General features: G+C 40.2%; 1 protein-coding gene across 6 annotated transcripts in view; it reads left to right on the top strand.

Annotated features, from left to right (window-relative positions):
* Positions 1–11,211: 11,211 nt before the first annotated feature.
* The window catches only part of shank3a (SH3 and multiple ankyrin repeat domains 3a), a 138,796-nt gene continuing 125,578 nt past the window's right edge, over positions 11,212–24,429 (top strand). For 4 of the 6 annotated variants that reach the window (XR_012598873.1, XM_074677001.1, XM_074677002.1 and 1 more), the window contains exon 1: positions 11,212–11,654. Coding sequence is in view for 5 of the 6 variants with exons in the window: in XM_074677001.1 (XP_074533102.1) it covers positions 11,346–11,654 (309 nt within the window). In the remaining variant the exon portion in view is untranslated. The remainder of the gene's footprint in view (positions 11,655–24,429) is intronic. The other 2 variants (XM_074676999.1, XM_074676997.1) reach the window with 1 other exon arrangement.

The raw sequence follows: 24,429 nt of genomic DNA, 5'->3' as shown, positions 1-24,429 counted from the left end.
TTTTTCTCCTCCTTTCTCAGCTTCTTGCTCTTAGTTCCTGAGGAGAAATCAGCTCAGATTTTTGTGCCCAAAACAGCTCCTAAACTGTCACCTGTTCGAGGTGACCAGGTGACAATTACTATGGACAGGGAACCCTCCTGAAAGGCTTCCCATATCCACTGGTGTTTCAGTCATGCTCACCGCCTTCTGATCCACTTTTTGCTTGTCATGTAGTTTAAAAGATGACCAAGAGAAATTCACAGTGAAAATAAAAAATACATGAAATTAGTGTATAATTACATTTTTTATTCACTGAGTCTTGATATCTAATTCTTATCCAGTAATATACGGTTTCTCAGTCCAACCTCATCCTACAGTGCAGAACTTTAATCTCCTTGTTCTGGCGTTGAGAGTAATAAAAAGAACATTGTTATCATGTGGCTGTATGTTATTTTCTTGTCCTTCGTACGGTGGCTGGTAGGCATCAGCTGATTTGCAAAAGCCACAACCCAATGGAAGTACAGCCACAACGGAAGTTAAGTGGACAGTTATTCCAACGGACACAGAGAAGATGTAAAAGTAAGTAGGTGATTGTTTTCTTTTCTAGCATAATGCTAACATTATGACGTGACCAGTTCATAAAGCTAAATATAACATTATTCAGTCAGGAACACTCGTCATAGATCGAACCATTTATTGCCAAACGGATACAGTTAGAATTGGGGTTAAAGCTCTGCTCTTCAGAGTACCCCCTGGGTTAGCCAAGCAGCTGCTCAAGCTTTCCTGGAAGTGCATAGCAAAGGCCCCCACATACATACAGATTCAAAGGATACACACAGATCAATAGGATACATACATGGAGCCTTAATAGGTGGAGGCTGGGGTGGAGGAGGAATTATTAAGACAGCAGCAGCTGGGTAGCAAAGAGGTAGCAGGGATAAGGGAGAGTGAAGATGTGATTTATTTACACCGCCTTAAAGTGATATTCTGGGATGGAACAAGTTGGTTTCTATCACAAGGTTTAGGGCAGAAATTACCCCTACAGCAGTGTTTTTGTGCAGCAGAAGCCCAGAGCGCTCGCACCAAACACCCCCTCCCTGCTCGTCTGCCGGTTTCCTCTGCATTCAGACGGGGCCATATTTAACTTGACCAAAAACACAAATAAACGGACTCCCACCGAAAATATCTGATATCGGTCTGCATTCACGCTTTATTTAGAGAATTTTCAGCGTGTTACTTTCATACAAAAACACAGCTAAATAAGGCTCTAGTTCTCATCGTGTCACTTCGTCCTGGCAAACTACCTGCGTTTGTTTATAACTGGCTCGCCACGTGCGCGAACTGATACACTAAGCAGTGAGCGCCTCATAGCCAGCTGTGGCTCTGCAGCGGAGGTAGCGCCGTTTTATGACACAATGAGAACTAGAGCCTTATTTAGCGGTGTTTTTGTGTGAAAGTAACACGCTGAAAATTCTCTAAATAAAGCTATAATTATCAAAAACAAAATAATTTACTTGGACATCTTTTCTGTTTCTGTTGAAAAAAACTAACCTCTTACCTTCTGTTGTGGCTGTATTTCTGTTATGTTTTTGCTTTTGCATTTGTGTTGGTCTGTTTGCATTCATGTTGTGGCTTTTGCAAATTGTCTGACATCTGCCAGCCACCGTAGCTTTGGCACTGTATGTCAACAAGTTACACCAAGGGTTACCTCAGCCTTTAGTTGCTCCCGCCTAATGAGTTCAACTACCAATCAGTGCACGTCTGCCCAAAAAGCACTTCCGTGGGTTCACTACTGTGGGAATGCCACCACAGACGCCCAGTTTAGACCTTTGATTTACAGCCAAATACAGAGAGATTAACTTGTGCTGATAGGCTTAATCAGCAAAGTGTGAAGTCACTTGGCAAGGGCTTGAATGTAACAGACATTCAGTTATATATAAAAACCAGCACTCCAGCCTTAAGTCTTGAACAGAGAGTCTGAAGAGGGATATTCATCATCCTTATCTTTATTTAAAGTGAAAAATGGGTGTCCTCTCCCCTCTGAGGTCAGTTCAATTGAAAGACAAATCTGCCTATTACACCTGGTCTGCTTTAAATATACAGTCGTACAGGTAGTGGGGGCAGCTGAAATCACATTCCTCTTTTTAGTTTGACCCTTCTTGGCATCACTACCCAATTACAGTCATTTAAATGAATATAAATGTTCAAGGGGGAGGTAAACTGTGCATCTGCATGTGTGTCTTTGTGAATAAATATGGCCCCAGGTGACTTTGGTTTGTGAGTAGCCATGACGTTTGCTTTACCAGGTGAAGAGGAGCATGAAGCAAACTCTGATGTGGTCTGTGAACGGTTATCACATTTACTCCAGGCCATGGGCTATGTGGCTGGTTTGTCAAAGCTGACTGTGCGTAGTGTTTTTCCTCCCTCTCCCCTTCCTCCTGCAGACTCTCCCACCTTCCCTTTCTGTCGTCACTCTACCAGCCTCCCCTTTTCTTCAGCCTCCTCTTTCTTCATACTTTTTTCTTGGCCCACTGACTGCCTCAGCCACATCCTCTCCAGTCCTCTCTGCTTCACACTGCCTCAGCCAACTGCTTACCTTTATCTTTCTTTCTCCCTCTACCCCTGCCTCTCTCTTATTTCCAGTGAGGAAGTATTAGAGTGGAGCAGGTAGTGCTGGCTGATGGCAAGCAGTGATTTTTGGTTTTATTTGTTAATGTCCTCATATTTAAGGCAGATATTCTTAAACCCTAGTAAATGTTTCATATACATGCATACATTTCTGTGGATCCATGCACACACACTGCTCTGTATGGTCATGAATTATTCACTTTGTTTTCACTGGGCTGCAGCATGAGAGATGGGATGAGAAGGGATGGGGTGAAAGGGATCTGAGCAGGAGAGAGAAGAGGCAGTTGCTGTAAGCTGAGGCATGGGAGCTTGCCTCTTTATAATTCTAGTCCACTCTCTTAATGTTCCCAAGCAATTGGAGTAAGACAGAGAATCTGTACCGCAGTGTAACCTATAGGCTCACTCATAGCTCCCAAATATTTTCTGGCTGGCTCTCTTTCAAGCCAAACATCCAACAGGTATGAAATATTTTTCCTCTACTGTTTCCATAACACCTTATTAAAAGAACAGATGAGCTGAGTTACAGAAAACTTTAGATGAAAGAAGACTGATAATATTGCTCTATATTTTGATGATATCTTTCAGGCTGTGCTAGGGCTGCAGCGATCAAATATTTAAGTATTCAAGTAAACTACTTAAAATCCATTGATTAATCGAGTAATGGGATAAAACATATTTTTGTTTAGTTAAAGAGCAATTATTTTTCAAATGAAAACTTTTTTGAAACAATGGAAAAAAACTTAATTGAATTTATAATTAAATACATTTAGGTAAGTTGCTTTTTTTCAATTAGATCTGACTAAAAATAAACATTTTAACTAGGAATAAGATAAATTCTTAATAGGATTTTGGGTCTTTGCAGTGTTCAGACTAAATTTATTTTCCCTACTGTTTCCCAAATAAAGCACCAGTGCTACTTGATTTCTTATCCATCAATGACTTATGAGCTAAATTTGACAACTGCCCAGCTAGCTCTATTATGTTGTTATTTACCATCTTCTTTACTTTACAACACTGTTTTACAGATGAAATAGGTTGCTAAATGATGCAATCACCTAATTTGCATTATAACTTATTTGGATATAATTGTTGTGAATGCCGAAGGAGAGAGGGATAATGTTGTATGTGAGACACAAATCATGTAATAGCACACTGTAAATGTGTTCAGAGCTACGAATGAACTATTTTTGGTCGAATCTTGTTTTTTTTATGTCAAAATATCAACCCTTCTCTGCTATTCATTTGAATGGAGTCTCCTGCTCTTGCTGCCTTTGAGAGAGACTGCTGTGAGCGAGTCTGTTTATGTGTGTGGTTTGGATAGGGGAGAGGCTCAACACGTGCTCCTCATTGAGAAGCTGCAGGCTCTGAAGATTAATACACGCTTTTCACATCAGCATCCAAACTCTAGAAAAGTCGCTAGATTTGATATTGGACGCTTTTTTTAAAAAAAAGTCACTAGAGGGGACTAAAAAGTCGCTAAATGTAGAGATGAAGTTGCTGAGATGGCAACACTGCCTGTGTGCATGACGTCAGCGCTATGTGCTACACTGATAAAAGTCTGGGGGATACACCATTGTTTGGGCCTCTAAAAATTAAACAAAGAGGAGAAAATTCCTTGATCATTTTAGAAACCGAGGTACTCATAAAATTTTCAGAAATTGTTTCAGCTCTGGGCTGTGCTTAAGGTATGATTGGTCAAGTTTATCTTGTTTTTAGTTTTCCATGCAGAGATTTAAAAACACTTTTTGGAAAGGGTGTGTCAGTTCTAAACATAGTGTAGTTCAAGAAACATATAAGTCATTGGATCCTACTTTGATCCATCTTTTGATTTTTCTTATTACATGAAATAGAGATGCATAGAAAATCTAAGTAAATTTCAGAAAATTAGGGCTGGGTATTGCTGAGAATCTCATGATTCGATTGGATTTTGATTCTTTAGGTTGCAATTCAATATTGATTTAAATGCTTCTATATCGAATTTTCATGCCCCATGTGAATATTTGTGGTAATTCTAAATGCAAAAGTCAGACTTTGAAGCTAAAGGAGCTGGCTTTATGCTGCTGTTGCTGCTTTTGCTGCTGTTTTGTTGTTGTTTGGTCTCGTGTTGCCCTACAATCCAAATAACACACACAGCCCCTATTTGTGATACATGGCCCATTTTAAAAACCACTGAAATGAATACACATTGTTGTGCTTGCCAGGCATAACTGACTTGTGTACATAACCCTTTTCACATTTTCTGCTTAAACTTTACACGTCACAATTTTTTATTAGGAAGGTCCTTTAGGAGGAACAATACAAATGACACAGTACAACTTCCACCTGTTACAAACAGGCTGTTGCAGCTAAAGTTTTGCTCAGAGATTTAGCTATTACTCGTTTCGCTTGTCCCTAGTTTCTCTTTTAGTTGATAAAAATGATACCAGATATCAAGATTACATGAACAGCATGCCTACAATAACAATTACAGTAGAAGAAATAAAGAAGACTAAAGAGTGGATATTAATATCAAGGTTATACAAAATTGTAACAAAAAATGTCAATGATCAGTGTAGAAGAATTACAACCTTTCATTTTCTTTAGCCACCCTTTTAGCATTATGTTGAAAACTTTTTTTTATCTTTATCTTTATACAACAGGCTAAATCACAGTGGAGAAAGTTCGGCTCCATGCTGTCACATAATAGGACATAGCAGGACATGTTAACTGTATGACTGTACCTGTAACAGCTGCAGATGTACAGCACTATCAGTCGCTACAGCAGGGTCTTCAGTTGAACTAATACAGTGTGAGCTCCAGTGAAAGTGTGATGCTTTAGTCCTGTTTATAGAAGAAAGAAGTGCATTTCCCATTCACTGCTGCTAACATGGGTTGTAATTACAATGTGAGTCTCAACGTGATGGCATGGCCATAGCTGGTGAGGAAAACCGACGGGAGACTCAAGTGTAACCTACTCCTTCCCTCTCAGTGAAGTGTATGAAGTGAAGTTTTGTATCACACAGGTCAGACCAACTGTTGTATCAGTGTTTTGTCCCATCCCTAACCATTACGCAGGAGTTTATCTTCTTTCAAAATACTTTCAGTTTGACAGAAGAGTATGTAAAGGGCTGTAAGCTCACTCTGAGAAACTCTGAACAGAAAGAGCTTACATTAGTCTGAATAAAAAAGCGTTTTGCAGATTAGCCTCGTATCTGTGTTCTCTTTCTTTTTCTCTTGCCATTTGTTGAACCAGATAACTTATTCGCGGTATGAAGATCTGCTCAAGTGCAGATGCCCACACAGTTTATCCTCACATGACGCAAGTAGGGTGAAATCACTCATTGGCCCCGCTGCAGCTATCCAGGGGAATCATTATTGCTATTGGTGAGCCATCCGAGGTCCCTTTGCCTGTTTCCCAGAGCATAATCCTGTCTGATTGTGTGATTTGTTTTTGTTTGCTGAGCAGTAAGTGTACTAACATGGCTCTAGATGTGTCACTTTGGAAAATTTAAGTTTGATGTTGTGTGTGTGAACATGTTTAATGTATAATATGATGTAACAAACTGTGGTTGCACCCAGTGAGGACGTTTTGTTTCTTTTTTGTTGTGCTTGACAGTACATTGTTGATTATATTGTTAGGGCACAGAATTGCTTTATAAAATGTGAACACTGAGCAAAGCTACAAGGTCTTGGTTATAATTATCAATTTTTTTCTGGCCCTGAAGACCTGGCAGCTGAAGTCCCATATAGGTGGAGTGATCTGCTAAATCCTCTAATGTATTAGGGCTAGCTGCCATGCTCTTTTTCCAGTGCTAATGGGATTACACACTGTCGAGTGCCCAGCAGTGGCAAAGCACTCACATGCAATCCCCAGTAGTGCTGGAAATACTCTGGGTTCACCTGTGAATACGACACACTTCTCATACTTTCTTCCATTAAGAAAAGGTGTTATAAGAGGTCATTACGTTTCATATTTTGTAACGATGGGATTACTTGTTCGGTGGGCCAGATATTGTTCATACAATTATTGCTGATAGGTGTTTGTTCGCTGGCCAACAAATAAGCTCTTTGAGACTCCTCTGTCAGTTTTCCAGAATGTCACTGATGGTATAGGATAGCAGCGAGATTTGCTTTTTAACTCCTTTCTTTGTGAAGCTCTCTGCAGGGACTGGAGGATTTTCTGTTATAATGAGGTGATGTGTTGGATCATCATAAGAAATCCTGTGAGGCATAGTGAAACTTAACATGAGGAAGAATTGTTGGCAGTCTGCCCCTTTCCTGTCTGTCTCACTTCCCCCTCTCTTGGGCCAAACACTCATACCATTTTAAGTTATAACATGCAGTCAGAACCATTTTTTTTTTCCTTACAGCAACCAAAGCCTGATCTTTAATATTCAGAAAGGACGATGAGTGATCTCATAAAGAGTGGCTAATATTATGATGACCTTTCTCTATTCATTACAGTGTAAGAAAACCTTAATTGGGAGAGTATTAAATATATGTCCATGTCTTTAGTGTAATGTAGGCATTCTCCTTTAGACCAGTCCTTGAAGGAATGAGGATAAAACCATGGATGGTGTTTGATTAAGACATGTCCTGCCCTGCAGACTATCGGACTCTATTGTGTGTGTGTGTGTGTGTGTGTGTGTGCGTGTGTGTGTGTGTGTGTGTGTGTATGTGTGTGTGTGTGTGTGTATGTGTGTGTGTGTGTGTGTGTGTGCATATGTGTGTGTGTACTTGCATACATATCCTATGTGTGTCAGTTAGGACCCACACTATCTTTTGTAACAGCAGCTTCAGAGCTTTCATCACTCGTCTTTCCCCTGAAGTGTTGGGTTTTAAATTTCACCCAATGAGAAAATTTTGTCTTGGGGCTGTCGGGTCAGCTTGAACAATGATGGCACTGAGATCACAATGGAGCATAGCACTGACTTAAGATCACAATCAATAATTTAGAGACCTCCCACAAATGTTTAATGGCACATTTTCCTTGCATGTGAAGCTTACTTGTTCAAATGGTTGGTTGTGAAGCCTGCGATGCTCAAGCCCCAAAGTACTTGTCTTCCACACTAGACAGAGGTCACGCAGGAGTCACTTCTGATAAGCATTTCAACTGGTGTCATGAAGTCTGAGTTCAATAGAGAGTGACAGCAAGATCTGAATAGGCCAACACCTTGAGCATTTTGGTGGGTTGACATAGAAACAATGACAGTCACAGAATATGAAAGTGCTTTGGGATGCCTGTCGTAAAACTGAAGATAGAAATGAAGGTCAGAATGACATTGTACTATTCCCTGGATCACAGTCTATCTGAAATTAAAAGCACTGTGAGGTCTTTATAAGTGATCTTGAAATAGTATTTCTTTATGAGTTCCAAAACCAGACAATGCTATGCTATGCGATGCTATTTCTTAGTATTATATTTGAGGTCCAGTCAAACCTTTTTTTCAGAAGAAAACTTTTTCTTTTTTAAACATTTTTTAGTAATTAAAGACACTGGAGCTGAAGTGGCCAAAAGAAAAAAGGAAAAAAGAGCAGAAGAAAGCGAAACTGGAGAGTGATAGAGCACAGGTTAAAACACAGGTTTAGCCGTTTGTGATAATGTTCATAACAAACCCACATGCAGCAGTTATTCTGCAGTGGTCTGTTCAAACTCGAGAGTCTATTTGTAAAATGAAGAGTGAGGTTGCATTAGCTCTGCTTGGTGAGGTTGGAGTTGGTAGATGAGCACTGGTGGGACATAACCAGGATTCACTAACATTACAGTCACGTACACACCCAGCCATAAAAACAGACTTTTACGGCATTAAAAAGCATTTTCACAGCCTGGTCCAAAAAACGACTTGGGTCTAAAACGCTGATTTCCCTATCGGCACCCACTGTACGGTGAGTGATTTTTTTCTGTCTATGTGGTTTAGAAGGTATTAGGATTTTTTGATTTTCCAATCAGAGGCACAGGTCAGGTCACACGACTACTGGGCACCCCTTAGCTGCTTGAAGAAAAACTCACAGCCGGCGTCATAGTGAACGTGGCTGTGTCAGCGGATTGGCTTCATTTCATGGTTTCAGGAACAGACTGGTGACGTTGCTTCATCCATGTTTTATAGAGGGATTATTTGTTCATCAACAACGGCGGATGTGTGCGCAACTTGGGTGCAGAAGCACTGCGGAGTATAATGGTTTGTCAACCGATGTGGAGGAGTTAACCACCAAAAAACACATTTTTTAACTTAATGTCATCTCTTTGACGGCCAATAAAATGAACCCAGGTTTGTGAAATAGCAGTGAGTGGACAGAAGAGATCAGCAAGTGGACAGACGTTAGGTAGACAGGCGTTTTTAGCAGAGAAACCTAGTGTGTACCCAGAGAGGAAACACAACTCTCACTCGATGATCATGACGGCATTATCCGTGGACACTTATCAGACTGTGACAGACCAGGATGTAAACATCGTTTCATAATATTCCCTAATTTTACTTTGGTCATAAAATCTGTTTCTGTTAATCATAATTTATAGATTCACTCATTATTTGCTGTCCATATTGAGTCCATTTTTGGTCAGAACCTCAGCCCCAAACCAACTTTTTCATTAAATAGGCAAAGTCAACTCTGTATTTTGAGTATCAGCAGTTATTATTGCTTGTTTGCAGTCAAACCTAGTTAACTGAGTTTGGATAAAGAATACACATTTAATAACACATACGCGGACGTCGCTGGTGTAACAGTGTAAAGTGTGACCCAGTTAACTGGTGACTCTCAGCCGTTAATCACAGCTGCCGTCAGCTGAAAGTCACCAGCTAGCATGGGCGCTATAAACGCCGAAACACCTGTTGCGCTGTAATGGTCGAAACTGGACAGAAGTTGCTTCTATTGTGTAGTATTGTTTTTGACACCTGTCCACCGAAAAACTGTACATTTTGATGTGTCTAACAGGCTGAATTTAGTGTTCAAAAAACGCTAACCCGTCTGAATGAATGGGGCTAAATGCTGCTTCTGTGGTCGAGATGCGTGCATATCTTTATGAAGACTGATAATCCCTCTTTACAGGCTATGACTTTACTTCATTGCTTTGCATTTGTCAAAACGTTTTCTTGAACAAAAAAAGTAGTGTTTAAAGACAATCTGCTCTTCAAAACAAATGCATGCCTTGGCAGGAGTCACATCCTTACAACAGTGGGCAATAGTGCTCATGGGAAATTACTTCTGGCCAGAGGTGTCACTGCACTCAATGCCAAATAAATAGTCCCCAGTGCCTTCCAATTAATCGGTCAGGCCGATTAATCAGTTGGGCCGATTAATCAGGCCGATTATGCCTGTCACTGATTAATCAACATCGGCCAAAATGTAGACGATTATAAGAAATTTTGTTCTGCGAAGATTCCTGTTTCGTGTGTTTGTGTGTTGGGCTGCACACTGCCTGTGCCTGCCCCCTCCTTCCACCATTATGTAATGCAAGACTATAGAACAGCGTTTTAAGGTCGTGTAAGTTGCTCATTGTGTGTTTACAGTTTGACTTTTATTTCCTACTTACTGTGTTTAAAGTTTGACTTCTTTATCTATTATTGTGTTTACAGCTTGTTCTTATTTATCATTGGTTAACACTACAGTTCTTATGTTGACAGTTTTATAATCAAAGTTCCTTGTTTTGATTTAATAGTGTTCTGTCTCTGTCTTGAAACATGGATATTATAATAACTTGTGTTCATATAAAGTATATGTCCTGTGTATGTCAATGAATTTATTACATATATCAGCCGATATATCCGATGTTAGCTGATATATTGGATATCAGCCGATATATTGGATATCGGCATTTTTTTTGCCCCCAGCATCGGTATCAGCATCGGTATCGGCATCGGCCCCAGCCCCAAATATCCCATATTGGTCGGGCTCTACTTTAAACATGAACAGCACTGACCCTTAACAAGAAGAAATCCCTTAAAAAGTGCTTATTTTATGGCAGCAAGCTTTGTTGATGAGTCACTGCGTTAACCAGAGATCTATTTGATCAGCAACTCCCCCACAGATAGATAAAATTAAGCACGAAGGCCAAATCCTACCCAGCATTGATCTGAACAAACAATCCTCCCCTCTGCTGTCCTGATGTCACCACAGTGTCAGCACACCACGGCAAAGGCAACAGTGTGTGACAGCTACAGTCACACACTCTCTGGGCACTGTAACATCACCATGTGAAAAGTTTATTTTAAGTTATTTTGGAGCTTTAATTTTCTGCATGATTCAATGAATTTAACATGAAGAACAACGATTTAAATCAAGTTTAGTGAAGGATGAAGTTCTTTTTTGCACTCAAATTAGTAAGGTAATGAACACAATTCAGATGCTGGGTAATCTTCTATCTCTGCTGTGCTCTTTGTCTTGATAATTTGTTCCATTTAAAGGCTAAATGTGCACACGTTTTTTTCAAATTGTATCAGGTTGTCTCATAATCTTGTCTTATCTTTGCATCTTATTCAGTTTTACTTCCCGTCACTTATCTCCTGTCGTTGGTTTTTTCCCTTGTCTCTCTAATCTCCCATCTCCCCCTGTTTTTTGCCCATTCCCCCTCCACTACCCTCCTTCCCTGCCACTCTCCCTCCCTCTTTTTCTCTCCCAGGCGAGTGATGCACGCTTTAAGCCGTGTGTGCGTGTAGTGTGAGCGGGAGCCATCGGTGTGAGTGTGTGTGCCCGCGTGTGTGTCTAGAGAGAGAGAGAGAGAGTGTGAGAGAGCGAGACAGACCGAGCCCCTAACACGGAGCATGCCTCTGCGTTCGGCAGCCGGCAAACATGAGCCACCTGGCCCTCCACGGCAGGACCAGCAGCAGCAGCATACACACACACACTCACACACACTCACACACCCTTACACACACGCAGCAAACGGCAGCCAGGGGGGCAGCACTGACAGCGGCAGCTCCCAGGAAGAGGACAGCGGCGTTCCCATTCCCGTTGGTGTTCCGGCTTTCCGTCCCGGTGCAGAGTGGAGCCGTAGTGCAAGAGCACCCATGGAGGAGCCTACAGGCAACACGGTGGTCATCCGCATTGGAATCCCAGACCTACAACAGACGGTAAGAGCTCGTGCTGTAGCCACTGCTGGAGAGGGGATAAGAGAGGGAAGCTGCCTCTCCCCCTTCATATCTGACAGCCTGCTTTCTACCTCTCTTTTCTGCTTCATCAGTCTATGAATTCTGTAAACGTCTTCAGGAACTACTGTCTTTTTCTCCTCTTCACCATCATGCCTTCATCAGATCCCTCTCTTTACCCTCTTCTTTTGTATTTTGGTATGCACACACAGTGGCTGTATTTACTTACTGGCTTCTGGGGTTCCGCCACCCCCCGCCCATCCCACTGATGTCTTGCTAATAAATCTACCTCTTCATTTACTGGGCTTCAGCTGACTTTGACAACTGGCCACTTAGGGTGAGAGTGGGAAAGTAGGGGAGGGAGAGGAGCAAGAGAAGAAAAGACATCAGGGATAAATTAGGCAATGAGAGGCATTTTCAATCCAGCGTTAGACTCAAAGTGGGGAATCGAGATAGTTATACCTGAACCTTGAAACTTTACTCCAACCTCTGTCTCCCTCTGTTGCTGAGTTGTGCCTTGGCAGAATATGAGATCTGATTCTACATTTCATTTAATTAAATTCTTCCCCAGGAGCTTCCATGAAAATGGAGTGCGTGTCTGTGTAGTATTAGAATCACTGAAAACATGCAGAACCATTAAAGTGTGACACTGATCTTTCCTTCCCTTTATCGCTTACACCCTGCACTGTAATTCCCTTCACAACACACTGGGATCACGGTGAAGTGTGTATTTGATGCTGCAGAAGGCAGTATGGAACAGGGCTTGATAAAATCACAACCTTCCAATTAATGTTCTGCAGACTGGGATCATATGGAACCAGTAACAGGGCAGAGCATCGATTCTTGATGAAATCTTCTATAAATGTTTCCACAGATACTGTAAAATCTTCACATCTTCTTGTAAAGAAAGGACCAGAGTTTCCCTTCATGTCACAGATCAGAAGGATTTTGAACTGAGAGCAATTCCCTGGAACTTTGTCTTGAGATAGGTTGATTAATCGGTTTGCCAATTAAACAACAATGGCATAAAAGCATCATGCACAACATCTGTATCGCCCTTTGAAAAAAAAGCCACTGGTTTCATCCTTCATTGGCTGCAGAATGAAATGACGTGTTATCAACCAAACATCTCCGTGAATGACACTGGAGCTCACTATTAAGCTTGGTTCATGCATCTGTGATGCCTGCACGGCTTCCTGTGGGTGAATGACGTCATTTTAGCAGCGTTGCCACCTTGTGTGGTTCTTTTCAAGCAGAAATTTTCTGCATCAAAAATTTCTAACTGCCAGACAAAGACACACTGACACTATTGGGCTAACAGAAGCTCCTAGTGTCCGAAGTATAAAAATACTTCCATTGATATGATTAATTGCACAGAGATCATCATGATAACCGTGTGATGAACAATTCCTGGCGTGAAAATGCGGCCACACTTAGCAGAGAAGAGGAACTTGCAGAAAAATACTGTAAATGGTATAAACAAATGTAAACTTTTTCTACTCTGGTTTAGAACTGTGGTAGACGAGCATTTGCAATACACTGCCCCCTGCAGTTTGGGAACAGTCGCTAACAGATGCATACAGAGTGTTAAGAAGTATAAAAGCCACATGGGTACTCTCATGCTGATTTCGTATGTCTCTTTTCGGTGCGTCACATTTGTGCAGAGACCATAATCCAGCCTTTAGAGAGATATGTGATTTTTCTATGCAGCAGTAGAGCATTAAATTGGCTCCTTATCAACACCTCTGCTCCTCCTTCTTCCCCTGCTCTTCCATTCCCACTGTAGACATTGTCTGCTGAGGACTACTACAGACAGATCGACTAGTCACTGGATATTTGTGTAGTTTGCTCGTTGGTGCGCTGTAGATGTCCTCTTCCTTAGATTCTACATCTAGATATAGATTGCAAAGGCAGGAAGCTGTTTTTTAAAGTCTGTTATAGTTGATTGTGTCATTGTTGGTGGCGTCCTGGCAGAAAAGGCCCATTGTATCTTAGCAAGGCTCCAGTGCTGCATGCGAGGTATAAAGACAGGAAATAAAGGAGAACAGTAGAAAAGAAAGCAGAGTATTCCCCTAAGGTGCTACAGGATCGCCTTTTGTGAGCAAAAACGATTTTTCAGTTGTGCACAAACACTTCACAGACACACTCGCGTACAATCACATGCACACGTATTCAAACACCCAAATGCATATCATGCACACACACACAAAGACAAAGTAAGCAATGCACTCACCAGCACACAAAAACTTCCTCTGGCAAAAGAGCACTCTGATACACAAACATGCACACATGCCCTTACATCCTAATCCAATCGCCAAGGGACTTCTCTTAATGTGCTTATGTAGTTTAAAGATGCTCAGCTGAGCATTAGTTTCATTTTCACAGAGTCACATTTATTCCAGTATATGGACAAATAGGCAAGAACACATACAGCGTGACATAATGACAGACGGAAAGAAAAACAGAGAGAAATCTGAAAATCTGACAGACAAACAAAGAAGCAGATGACAGATGGCCAGACTCTGACAGTCTGAATCTTTTATGGAGCAGTCAAAAGTGACTTGTGTGTACTCTGAGTGAGCAGGAGATTACACTAGAATAGTCTGCCTGAAGAAGGATTACACACCTCCTGCTGCGTTTCAAGCCTGGATCAGGAGAATGAAGCACCATGCAAAGATCACAACAGGCAACACTCTTACTTTCCAGCAGGAGAGAGGGGAGGAGTGAGGCCCTCCCACAGAAGAAGTAAAAAAAAAAAAAAAAAAAAAAAAAAGTTAATCCTCACACCTTTTTCAGTCACACCTATTTGGCTTGCAACCATTTGTGGATGTATTAGTAACGGAAACTGATTACTGATACAAACCACAGCTTCAATCATCATTTTAACTGAGAACTTACAACGAAACCTTCCCTGTTGGGTCTGTGTTTGATTCATTTTAACTATCAGTGTCTCAATGTGCCCAGGAGTCACATTGCAGGATATATGATATCAGGCAATTGAGCTAAACAACTTTATGCTGCTTGTGGTTGTACTGCCTGGTTCATGACCTGTTTGTTAAGGACTTAACCAAGTGTGGTAAAAAGTTTGAGGCAGTTAGAAGTATACAGAAATGTTGAGTGATTTAATACATTGTACAGTTATCGGTGTATTATCATCTGTATTTTTATTGTGCAAAAGAGTGTTGGGGAAAAAAGACTTGTGTGAACTTTTCTGATATGTGTGCAGCCTTGCGTTAAATATGCTCTCTCCACTGTTGGTGAACTGCTGATGGGAATAAGCAGTTGTCAGAGAATTGTCAAATGTTGCCAAAAGTTAGACTTGGCTTGGGAAAAGTTTTGATTTTTGGTTTTTTGTTCTGCTTGCTGTGCGTATCTAAAATCAACTGCTGAGTTGATGCAAATTTTGATGAGTGAAATATTGGCATTTGGTGGATGAAGAGACAGGTTGATCCCAAAGCAGACATGACCTGAAAATGGGGGTTTTAGGTATTCCCCCTTTTTTTCAATGAAAAACACTTATAAGTCAAATTAGTATTGTAAAAGCTACAAAATTTGATATAAACAAATGAACAACTATCTTCCATGACTGTGAAAAAAAATAATTTTGGAGACAGTCCTCTAAAGGGACTGGATGACCATCATACACTGAGGTTTAGTTTAAGGTCAGAATCAATTCTACACCAAAATATCTGTATTGTTTTTTTTTTTAATTGGACTAAGTCAAGTCCATTATTATTCTGAAGAGTTCTTTAGCAGTCCATGTTAAATTAACTTAGGGCTTTGTCTTTGCAGTGTCAAAGTAAAGTTTCATGACCTGTCAGAACAACTCTTTTGCTCTGCTACACTGTCTGGCAATATTTTCAAAGAGATTTTTTTTTTATTATTTCAAATCATGGATGTCATTTGTCATTCATCTTACCCAGCTCTACCAAAACTCTCTTTCTATGACTGGAGCAAATGGAGACAGCTTTCCAATACAGCTAATGGATGTCATTCATCTCTCAACAGAAGAGCAGGACACACTGACACAAATACTGCTCTTTACCTGCATTCATCCTTATTCTCCATTTGCGCTGCGTGTCACCTCTCCTGGTTTATGCCTTCTCTTAGTTTATTCACAGAAACTGAATGGAAAGAAAAAAAATATCTCATTTTTATTCCCATGTGCCAATTTCGCATCCAGACACAATACCATAGAGCTGTTGGTATAGGAAATGTGCGCAGCATGTGTACAGTTTAGAGAACCATTTGCTAGTCTGGTTGTGAATGTCCTAGAACTAAGCTCCATTATTCTGAGCCCCCAAATGTTCTTTCAGGAAAATGGTTTCAAGTGTTGAGCATTTTCAAGCTCTGTTTTTCCCATGAAAATGTCTCTTGTCAGGTTTTGCTGTTTTTTTCCCACTTACATTCCCCTTGTTCCTTTTTGTCTGATTTTCACAAAGGCTTATTTACATGTGCAATTGCACTCTTACCAGAAGTGTTGAGAATGGCTGTAAGAGTCATTACATGACTTTGAGTCCTCAATCTACTCTGCTAAGACATATACCAGCTTTCTTATATATCTGACCTTTTTTTTAACTGTTGGTGGAAATGTTCACATCTGTACAGTGTCTTACTTGTGCCATTCATAGCAAAGATATTCACAAAGCAGTTTATTTTCTGAAACTATCTTGCTGACAAACTCTTGGATGTGTTAAGTCTCATTCACACCAGCCTTGACCCTTACTAAGCCTCTCTTTCTCTCCAGCATACAGTCTGAATGCTGGCATCGTAATAGAATTACACAATTTTGATGCTCAGTATATGTGAGAAGATTTGTAGTTCAATTTAGGTTCTAATAAGCCATACAAAGTCAGAAATCCAACCACACGGAGAGAAGGTGAAATAGGAGAGACGTAAGGAAAACATAACTTACCTTGATCATTTCTCATGTTGATGTAAAAAAAAAAAAAAGAAAGAAAATACCACAAAATGCCTTGATTTAACATTTTGAAGGCATTTTCCTTATTTTACACAATTAAGTGATTAGATGATTGGTGGGCGTACAATCACGGTTTGGTCAAGAAAAGCATTTGAAATTAAACAGCTTGATTGAGAAAATTTTTCATTCTTTGCTTCTTTATTTTGAAGAAAATCAGAGTCCAGGATTATCGAATGGCCAGCTTACCCAGGCAGTACCTCATGGCAGGCAGTGCTCAGGGCTTTGTTTTGTACTTTAGCTCTTCACTAAGTCAGCAGAGTCTTACTTTTTTGAGACACTGGGATGGTTTGTGTTATTTTTGGTTCTTGCAGCTATCTTCTTTTCACTACCTTCTTGGAGACCAGGTAGTTCACAAACAAAAACTTGGCTTATTAAAGCCTCAGGCACTAGCAGATGTCCGTTGTGGTTAATTACTTTATATAGGGAAGAGTGAACTCTTATTTAAGTCTCCATGCATCTGTTGTTTGATATCTCTGCTGCTGTGATGGTGATCAGTTCCTGCTCTAGGGTAAGGCTCAGCTCTTTCATCCACTTCTTATTTGTGGCTTGTGGTTGTTGCCCTCATATGGTCCTCCTGTTGTCTTTAGTTTAAGCTGCCAATGTATCTGCTTTTCCTGCAGCTTTCATTGATACAGGTAGTTTCTCTGGAAACAGCATTTATCATTTTGGCCTCTTCTGCTTTGGTGTGTTCCCTGTATCTGGCTGCCAGCTTTGTGAGCCTTTGTTTAGCAGTCTCCAGGGCCAAAGTAATGGGTAACCCATACATCCCAAACTCCAAGGGGGACACCTGGTATATCTTGTCTTCTTGATGTTGTGGGTGAGAGACAAATGGTTTGTTGGAATATATAAACAAGCAATATATTACTTCCCCTCAGTACTTATTTTCTGACAGTTTTGTTTTTTAACTTCCTTTTTAAAAGAAATTTCTGTCTCCTTTAGCTCTGCCAAATATTGTTTTTGACTTGTTCATCAATCTTTTTTTTTTCCATTTCTTTCGGCTTTTAATAACAGAGGACACTGTTCTCAAGTAACGGATTTGGACCTGCTGTGTTTTATTCATGTCTGTCTGCAGACCTCGTATACTTATATTTATCTGCATATTGATAAGAGCTGCCACTTAATTACTTTCATTGTTGGTTCATCTGTGGTTCAGGATTTGAACAAGAGTTAAAAAGAATTGTGAGAAAAGATTCTTCAGTGCTTTCATGGCCATCATCACAACATATTCCTTTGTCTTAGAAGGGTAAAATAATCATAAAATATCATCTAAAAGAATCTTAAATCAGAGAAATTATTTTTTTTAAAGGCACCGTAGGTTGTTGCAAAAATACTTTTAAAAATGCAGATTATGGTTTAATCTGACAGTTTGTCCACTAATAAGTATAGCACCATTCAGAGTGTTCAACACTGTAGATTTATTTAAAACTAGTTTGTTTGCAAAAGTATGTTTTAGCATTGTGTATGAGTCTTCTCATGTTTCTCATACCTCCCCACTTTGTATTTTCTTATCTTTCTCCCTGCCCCCTCCTTGTCTTTTGCCTTCCTGTCCTTTGGCTGTAATCCACACTTTATGTCTTTCTCCCTCTCGGCATCCAACTCAAGTCTTGCACGCAACAGTGGTTTGACAGTCCCTCCGAATCCACTCACATTCACACACACAGAGTGACATATGCAATGTTGTATCAGTGATTGGGGGGCATCTGGAAAGTCTCCCACATCCCCATGTGGCTATTCTTAGCTTCATTCACAGTGGCAGCAGGGACACAAGACGTGGCTAGCATTCTCCTACCTCCATTTGCCCTCAACAGCCACCAAGGGAGAGTGTTTGAGAGAGATTTGACCCGGTGTTATCCCCCTCCTGAGCTCTCCCTCCATCTGTCCATCAGGTTCTGTTCAAATAGAGATAAAACAGATCTGTAAAAAGGAAGAGAAAAAATGTATAAATCATATCCAAGAGAAATCAGCAGTGACAAATCTTCAAAAAAGACACGCATCCTACATCAGCATGAATCACTGAAGGCCAGTTCAATTCGTAGTGGTTAAGAATCCAAGAATCCAAGCTTATTTTCTAATTCACATATGCTACTGCAACATGTTCATCTTTTAATAGAGCTGTTAAAAGTCTAACATTGAACGAATAGGGCTAAAAAGATGGTGGTTGTGCTGTAACAGCAGGATGGATTTTGTTTTTGGGACACACTGCAATAAATAATGCAGCAGTTGATGTTCACAAGGGGATACACAATTATCAACCCTGTGATTGGTTTATTGATCCACCCTTTTTGTGTGAACTCCATTACATACCTGAAGTCTGATTTTTTTTTTCATCCTATCTTTTCCAATGGCTGTTTTTCTCCCTCCTTTTCTCTCTGGGTCGGTGTTGAAAGAGAAGCTTACCACTACTCGTAGTCATTGATAAAGGCTTTTTCAGACTGAGCTGTTGTCCCAGGCCAGGCTTGATATTTCTTGTTTGTGTAGGGGGAACACCTTTTACCATCGTAATGTTATCCATATTGACAGAAAGGAGAGGAACAAGATGTAATATGTGATTTCTTTTTGAAGAACTAGGTGGCTGTTTTGTCCTTTAACAACAGATACAATCTTCCTCGATAATATTTCATGAGACAAACTGCCTGACAATGCAGTTGAACTGAAATTTTACGTACAGTGGCAAAACTTAAACAAAGTCTTTGAACACAGTCCTGGCATTTAAAGCAACGACACTGTACTCTCTACCTTGCTGCCAATGGGAAAAGGAGAACCCCCCCTGGCAATTCACACACATCCAGTGAGCTGCACTGTAACAGTGCTCTGTCGTGCTCCCCTTTGTTGCAGGAGAGAGCTGTCTCTTCTATTATAAACTTTGTGAAATGGCTCTGTGTAAGTAGCTGCTGAAGGTGAGCCACAAAGGTTCCCTGTGTCTTGGATTTCCTTTGACTGTCTCATTGCAGTTATTTATTAACAAATTCAAGCAAATAAGGATATAACAATATTGTAAATTTAGTGACATTGTGAGAACAAAACATTTTATTTCAGCCACATTGTTGTATAGCATAGCTAAGGGAAGTGGGAACTCCAGACCATTGCTGTGTGCATGCTCATAATCCTGTACATGCTGCTTGCTGTGTTAGATCCAAGGCAGTAAAAATGGATGACACCGGTGTTAGTTATGAGAGAGAACAGGGACAGTTTTAACCGTGGATGATCCTCTAGAAACTGATGTGGTAATGTGGTAAGTCACATTGGTATTCATCATGTTATTTGTTTTATTTGTATTTTTGCTGGTACTTTTATTTTATTTATTGTATTCTACTCAAGGTTAGTGAATCGATCACATACCTCTTTTCTTTGCTGTTTAATAAACAGGAATATTTCTCTCAGCCTTCATTTGTATGACATAGGCTTTTGTTTTGCAAAGAGTATCACACCATGGGCTTGTTATCAAGAGATTATTACATCAGAAAATTAAAATATAATTCATCCCCTAAAAAGAGACAACTTAATCATTTTGGTTTTAGCTACAACTTAACAACAAAGTGACGACAAAGCTATTATTGTTTTGACATCACTTTGTTTAGAACAATAGTGATCCATACCTAGTAACCTACACATGTCAGTGTTCAAGTGGAGGATTGTGTTTCTGAGGTCTGCATGTTGTTTGTGCTCAAGTTTTTCAGAGGATGTACAAAATATTGTAATTCCCACTGCAGCTGCCTGCTAGTCAATGTTAACTTGGTTTGGCCACATGGATGCACATTGTGCACTCAGAGGTTGTAATTAGTCACGCGTTAGGATAAAGCTTGAGTCACATTGGGACTTTCAGGGAAAATGTAACAAAAACATTTTACTGTCATTAAACTACTGAATGTTAACTTATTTCCCAAAGTATAACATCAATGTGTCTGATTAATAATGCATTGAAAGACAAAAAAGGAGATGACCCTAACTGAGAGACAGAGTAAACACATTTCTCTGCCAATTACTCTGTTACCGCCTAGATTTATGTGTTTATATTTTTATGTTTACATGGCATATTCAGTCCCACTTGATACTTACTATGTAAAGAATATCTTCATCAGTATTTGTTGTATAGGCTGTGGTCTATGGGTGGTTGCCTGTTGATGCATACATAAGTGCACAGTATCTTCCACTTTAAGCAGTCAATATTTCATACACTGTACATAAATAAGACACAGTTGCATAAATGCTGTTACTTTGTGTTCTACACTGTTCTCATGTATGCCTCTGTGTTGGTTTCTATCACAACTGGAGTCTCTCTTGAAGGTAATCCGTTGTAGCAGCAGGTTATTGATCTATCATTCAGTTCCTTCCCTCAGATGTAGTGGACCCCTTTGGTTGTGTCCTCTGAATTTGCATGCAGTCTGTGTGTACCTGTTCAGTAAACGTGGACATGATTGGATAGTCAATGGCTTGAGTGTGCTAAAGGCTCAGCAATCAGACATGTATGTGATATGTCTGTATGGCCCTATCCACACATGTGCAAAGCCTCTGAAAACTTGTTGAAAGATTTGGAAAAGGGTGCTAACAGACAAATTGTATCCCAATTTTCTTAGAATTTTGCCATTAGTCTCCCTGAAAAATTCATACGAGAAGCTGAACCAGAAATCTTTGTGCAAATATGGAGCTAGTTATCACCTTCTGCTTGCCACTTTGTTCTTTTTTATTCTTCGTTGATATTTTTAGCGAGCTTCTTGGGTATTGCTTTGATATTAAAGCATAAACAAAACACAAAACAGGAAGTTTGACTTTTTTAGGTATCGAAGGACTATTTGGAGGACATGCTTGTTGAAAAGCATTGCCAAGAAAACCCACAAAGTGTCTGATGGATTGGTAATCAGAGATCAAAAGCAGGACATCACCACAGCCACGTGCCTTTCAAGAGAAAGACAGGTTGACAGTGACATGAAAAAAAAAGGTCTCTGTATGAAAAGCACACAAGGGATATTGGCAGGTGATGTGAAAGTATGGTGGCATGGGTTCAGACATGCCTCCAGCAGTCACACTTGAGAAAACAACCCAGCCATGCCACAAAAGAGCCTTCAACTCTTACTGATCCTGTCATTGCAGAGACCTGCCACATTGCTCCTAGCTTTATGGACAGGTGATTTCATCTCAGCTTTGTCTGCTTTATGACAACACCACATATTTTATGTCGCTTAAAATCTACAGTATTGAAAAGATGCAGATTTAACAGTAGAATCAAACCAAGTTTAGATCATACATTGGTAAATTCAAATTGAGAATTGGGAAAAAGTAAAAAGTCACTTGTTGAAAAACTGTGCTTTCTTGTCATTTGGCATACTCTTTTGGGTTGTAGCTTATAAATGCTTTTCTTGGACATTTAGAGTGTAAACTAGAAATTAATGATCTTTCAAAAGTGGAATGGATCAAATACACTGGAACATTGCTATACAACTGGGTGGATACATGTGTAATGAGGAGAGTGTCATTTTATGCAGTGGTTGTTGGATAAATTTATACTCTATGCTCAAAAGACTTTAACCACCAGGCCCTGTTGGCCAGTTTGAAATTTTTTAGCAAGTTTCCTTGGCAACCAGCAAGGGTGCGCTGCTCCTTGGCACACCCTGAGAGTAACTGGCTGATGATATGCAAATTTAAGGAAACAGAAGCTAAAGTAAAAAAGGAGGTGAGGTGCAGAGAAAGTCTGTTTTGTGAAACCAAGACAATTCCCTCTGTAGAGTCTGTTTAAAATTTGACTGGTTGTAAGTAACATCGTGTTTATGGGCTGCAGACATCGTGCTGCAAACTGTCTGATGTGCTTGTTAAGATGCAGGACAGTCCTCTGTGTCGTGCTGCTGTGGTCCTACACGACTTGTTGCAGACAAACCAAGTGTACATTTTAAATGCAGTGTGTGTAAGAGAGGCTAAGACAGAGATTGTTGCAGATATTGCTGCCGGAGGATTTTAGATAGCAAAACCTCTTTCTAAGTACTATAGTTATGTGTGTTTTTATTTGCCATTTTTCATCCAGTCTTTTGTTAACAATTTCCAGTTAATGATGGTGAACCTCCTCTGCTTAAACCCTGTAGTGATCATGAAGCTGTATCCTTTCAGAGAAGTCTCTGCAGAGATTCACTGAGGTTTAGAGAAAGGAGTTTAACAAACTTTTGCATTCACTTGGTGCAAGTGAAGCAGTTTGCAGTCCGGACCAGGCCCAGTGTTGCAACTGGCCACTGACCAGCGATTACAGCCTGCTAGCTCTTTACAGATTCAGGTCCAGGGTTCCCTGCAGATGAAAGATAAGGTTCCTTTGAATCTCACTATTTAAAGCCACTGCATTTCAAACTGGCAGAACAACACATCTTTAAGCTCTACCCCTCTGTCTGGCTTACAGACAACCTAATACACTGCCTTTGGTACTTTTTAATCTATTACACACGTAAACATTACACCATACCTTTCTCATCTTTCTATTAATCTTTTTTATTTCTTAAAACAGCATTTCCAAGTGATGCCAAAAAGAGGATGAGTACGTTTTTGTTTTGTTTATTTCTATCACAACAATGGGAAATTGTTAAATCTGAGGCATTACAAGTTGGCACCGAGGCAATACTGTGAATTCCAGACTGTAACCAGGTCTGACATAATAGATACCCCCCTGGCGTTGGCTGCTGTAATACCATGACTCATCAGAAACACACACATTAAACTGTAAAGATCTGGAGGCCTCTTGTAACATCCTGACTCTCATGTCAGTTGTGATATTAGTCAGTGGTATATATGATAATTCCCTCTGTCTGTTGTTGGCAGCCAAGAAATTGCCCAGAGGGCAACATTTGTCTTACATTTTTTGGGGAATAACAGAAGTATTCATTTTATTTCTGGGTCATTGTGTGTGTGTGTGTCATGCAGAAATATCTGATATGATTGAAGTTTGTTTCACACAGCTGCTCTCGCTCAGCAGATCACTCTTGTGTAATTTAGCCCTCCTCTGTTTTTTTCCTTGACAACATGCCCCTTTAACACAAATTAAACTTAACTATTCGTAGCAAGTGATCAGCATGAATCACGTACCATTGTCCATAATTAGGGAAAGTCCTGCCTCAGCGTTTCTTCTGTGAGTGGTGTGCAGTGGGCAATCACGCCATGCTTTTCAAGGTGTCTGAATCTTGATAGTAGCCCATTAATTCAAGTTAATTGAATCAGTGCCGTTTTTCCCTTCTTGTCTCAGGATTGTACCATGGTAACAGTTTAGATGTAAACCCTTGGGTGTTCTGTTCATTTCATGCTGGGGGAATTCGGCGATTGCCCGCAAGTCAACTGTGTATAGACCTACAGCTTGTTTCCTGTGAGAGAGTCTTTTTCAAGGTATTTAACTGATAACACCCCTTATCGAAGAAACAGTAACAGTAACAGAACAGTAAAGAGCGAGCTTTTGTGTGAGATCACACAACATGGTCAGACTGTTTTATTCAAATGTGTGTGTGGGTGCTGACTGTCAAGGATGCCGTAGGGACATGCTCTGTATGTAAAAGTTTGTCCAAAGCCAGATGTGACCTCATGACCAGGGCTCGAATAACAGCGAGGTTTAATGGTTGACTTGCAATGATTGGAGGATGGGAGAGAGAAGGCTGTTGTCTGTGTGTGTAATTGGTGTGTGAACATATTTCACTGATGCAAGATGGATGCTTACTGGTGCATTTTATTTGAAGTTGATAAGCTGAATCCTTTGTGCTGAATACAGTATTCCTTGTTTTTGATTATGTATCAAGTTTATTTCAAGTCACAGCTGCTGAG

This window comes from Halichoeres trimaculatus, unplaced genomic scaffold, assembly GCF_033239565.1.
Source record: "Halichoeres trimaculatus isolate MK-OKI-2021-1 unplaced genomic scaffold, fHalTri1.1 fHalTri1_scaffold_10, whole genome shotgun sequence".
NCBI lineage: Eukaryota > Metazoa > Chordata > Actinopteri > Labriformes > Labridae > Halichoeres > Halichoeres trimaculatus.
Note: the sequence above shows the minus strand (reverse complement) of the source record. Positions and strands in the feature narration are given on the sequence as shown.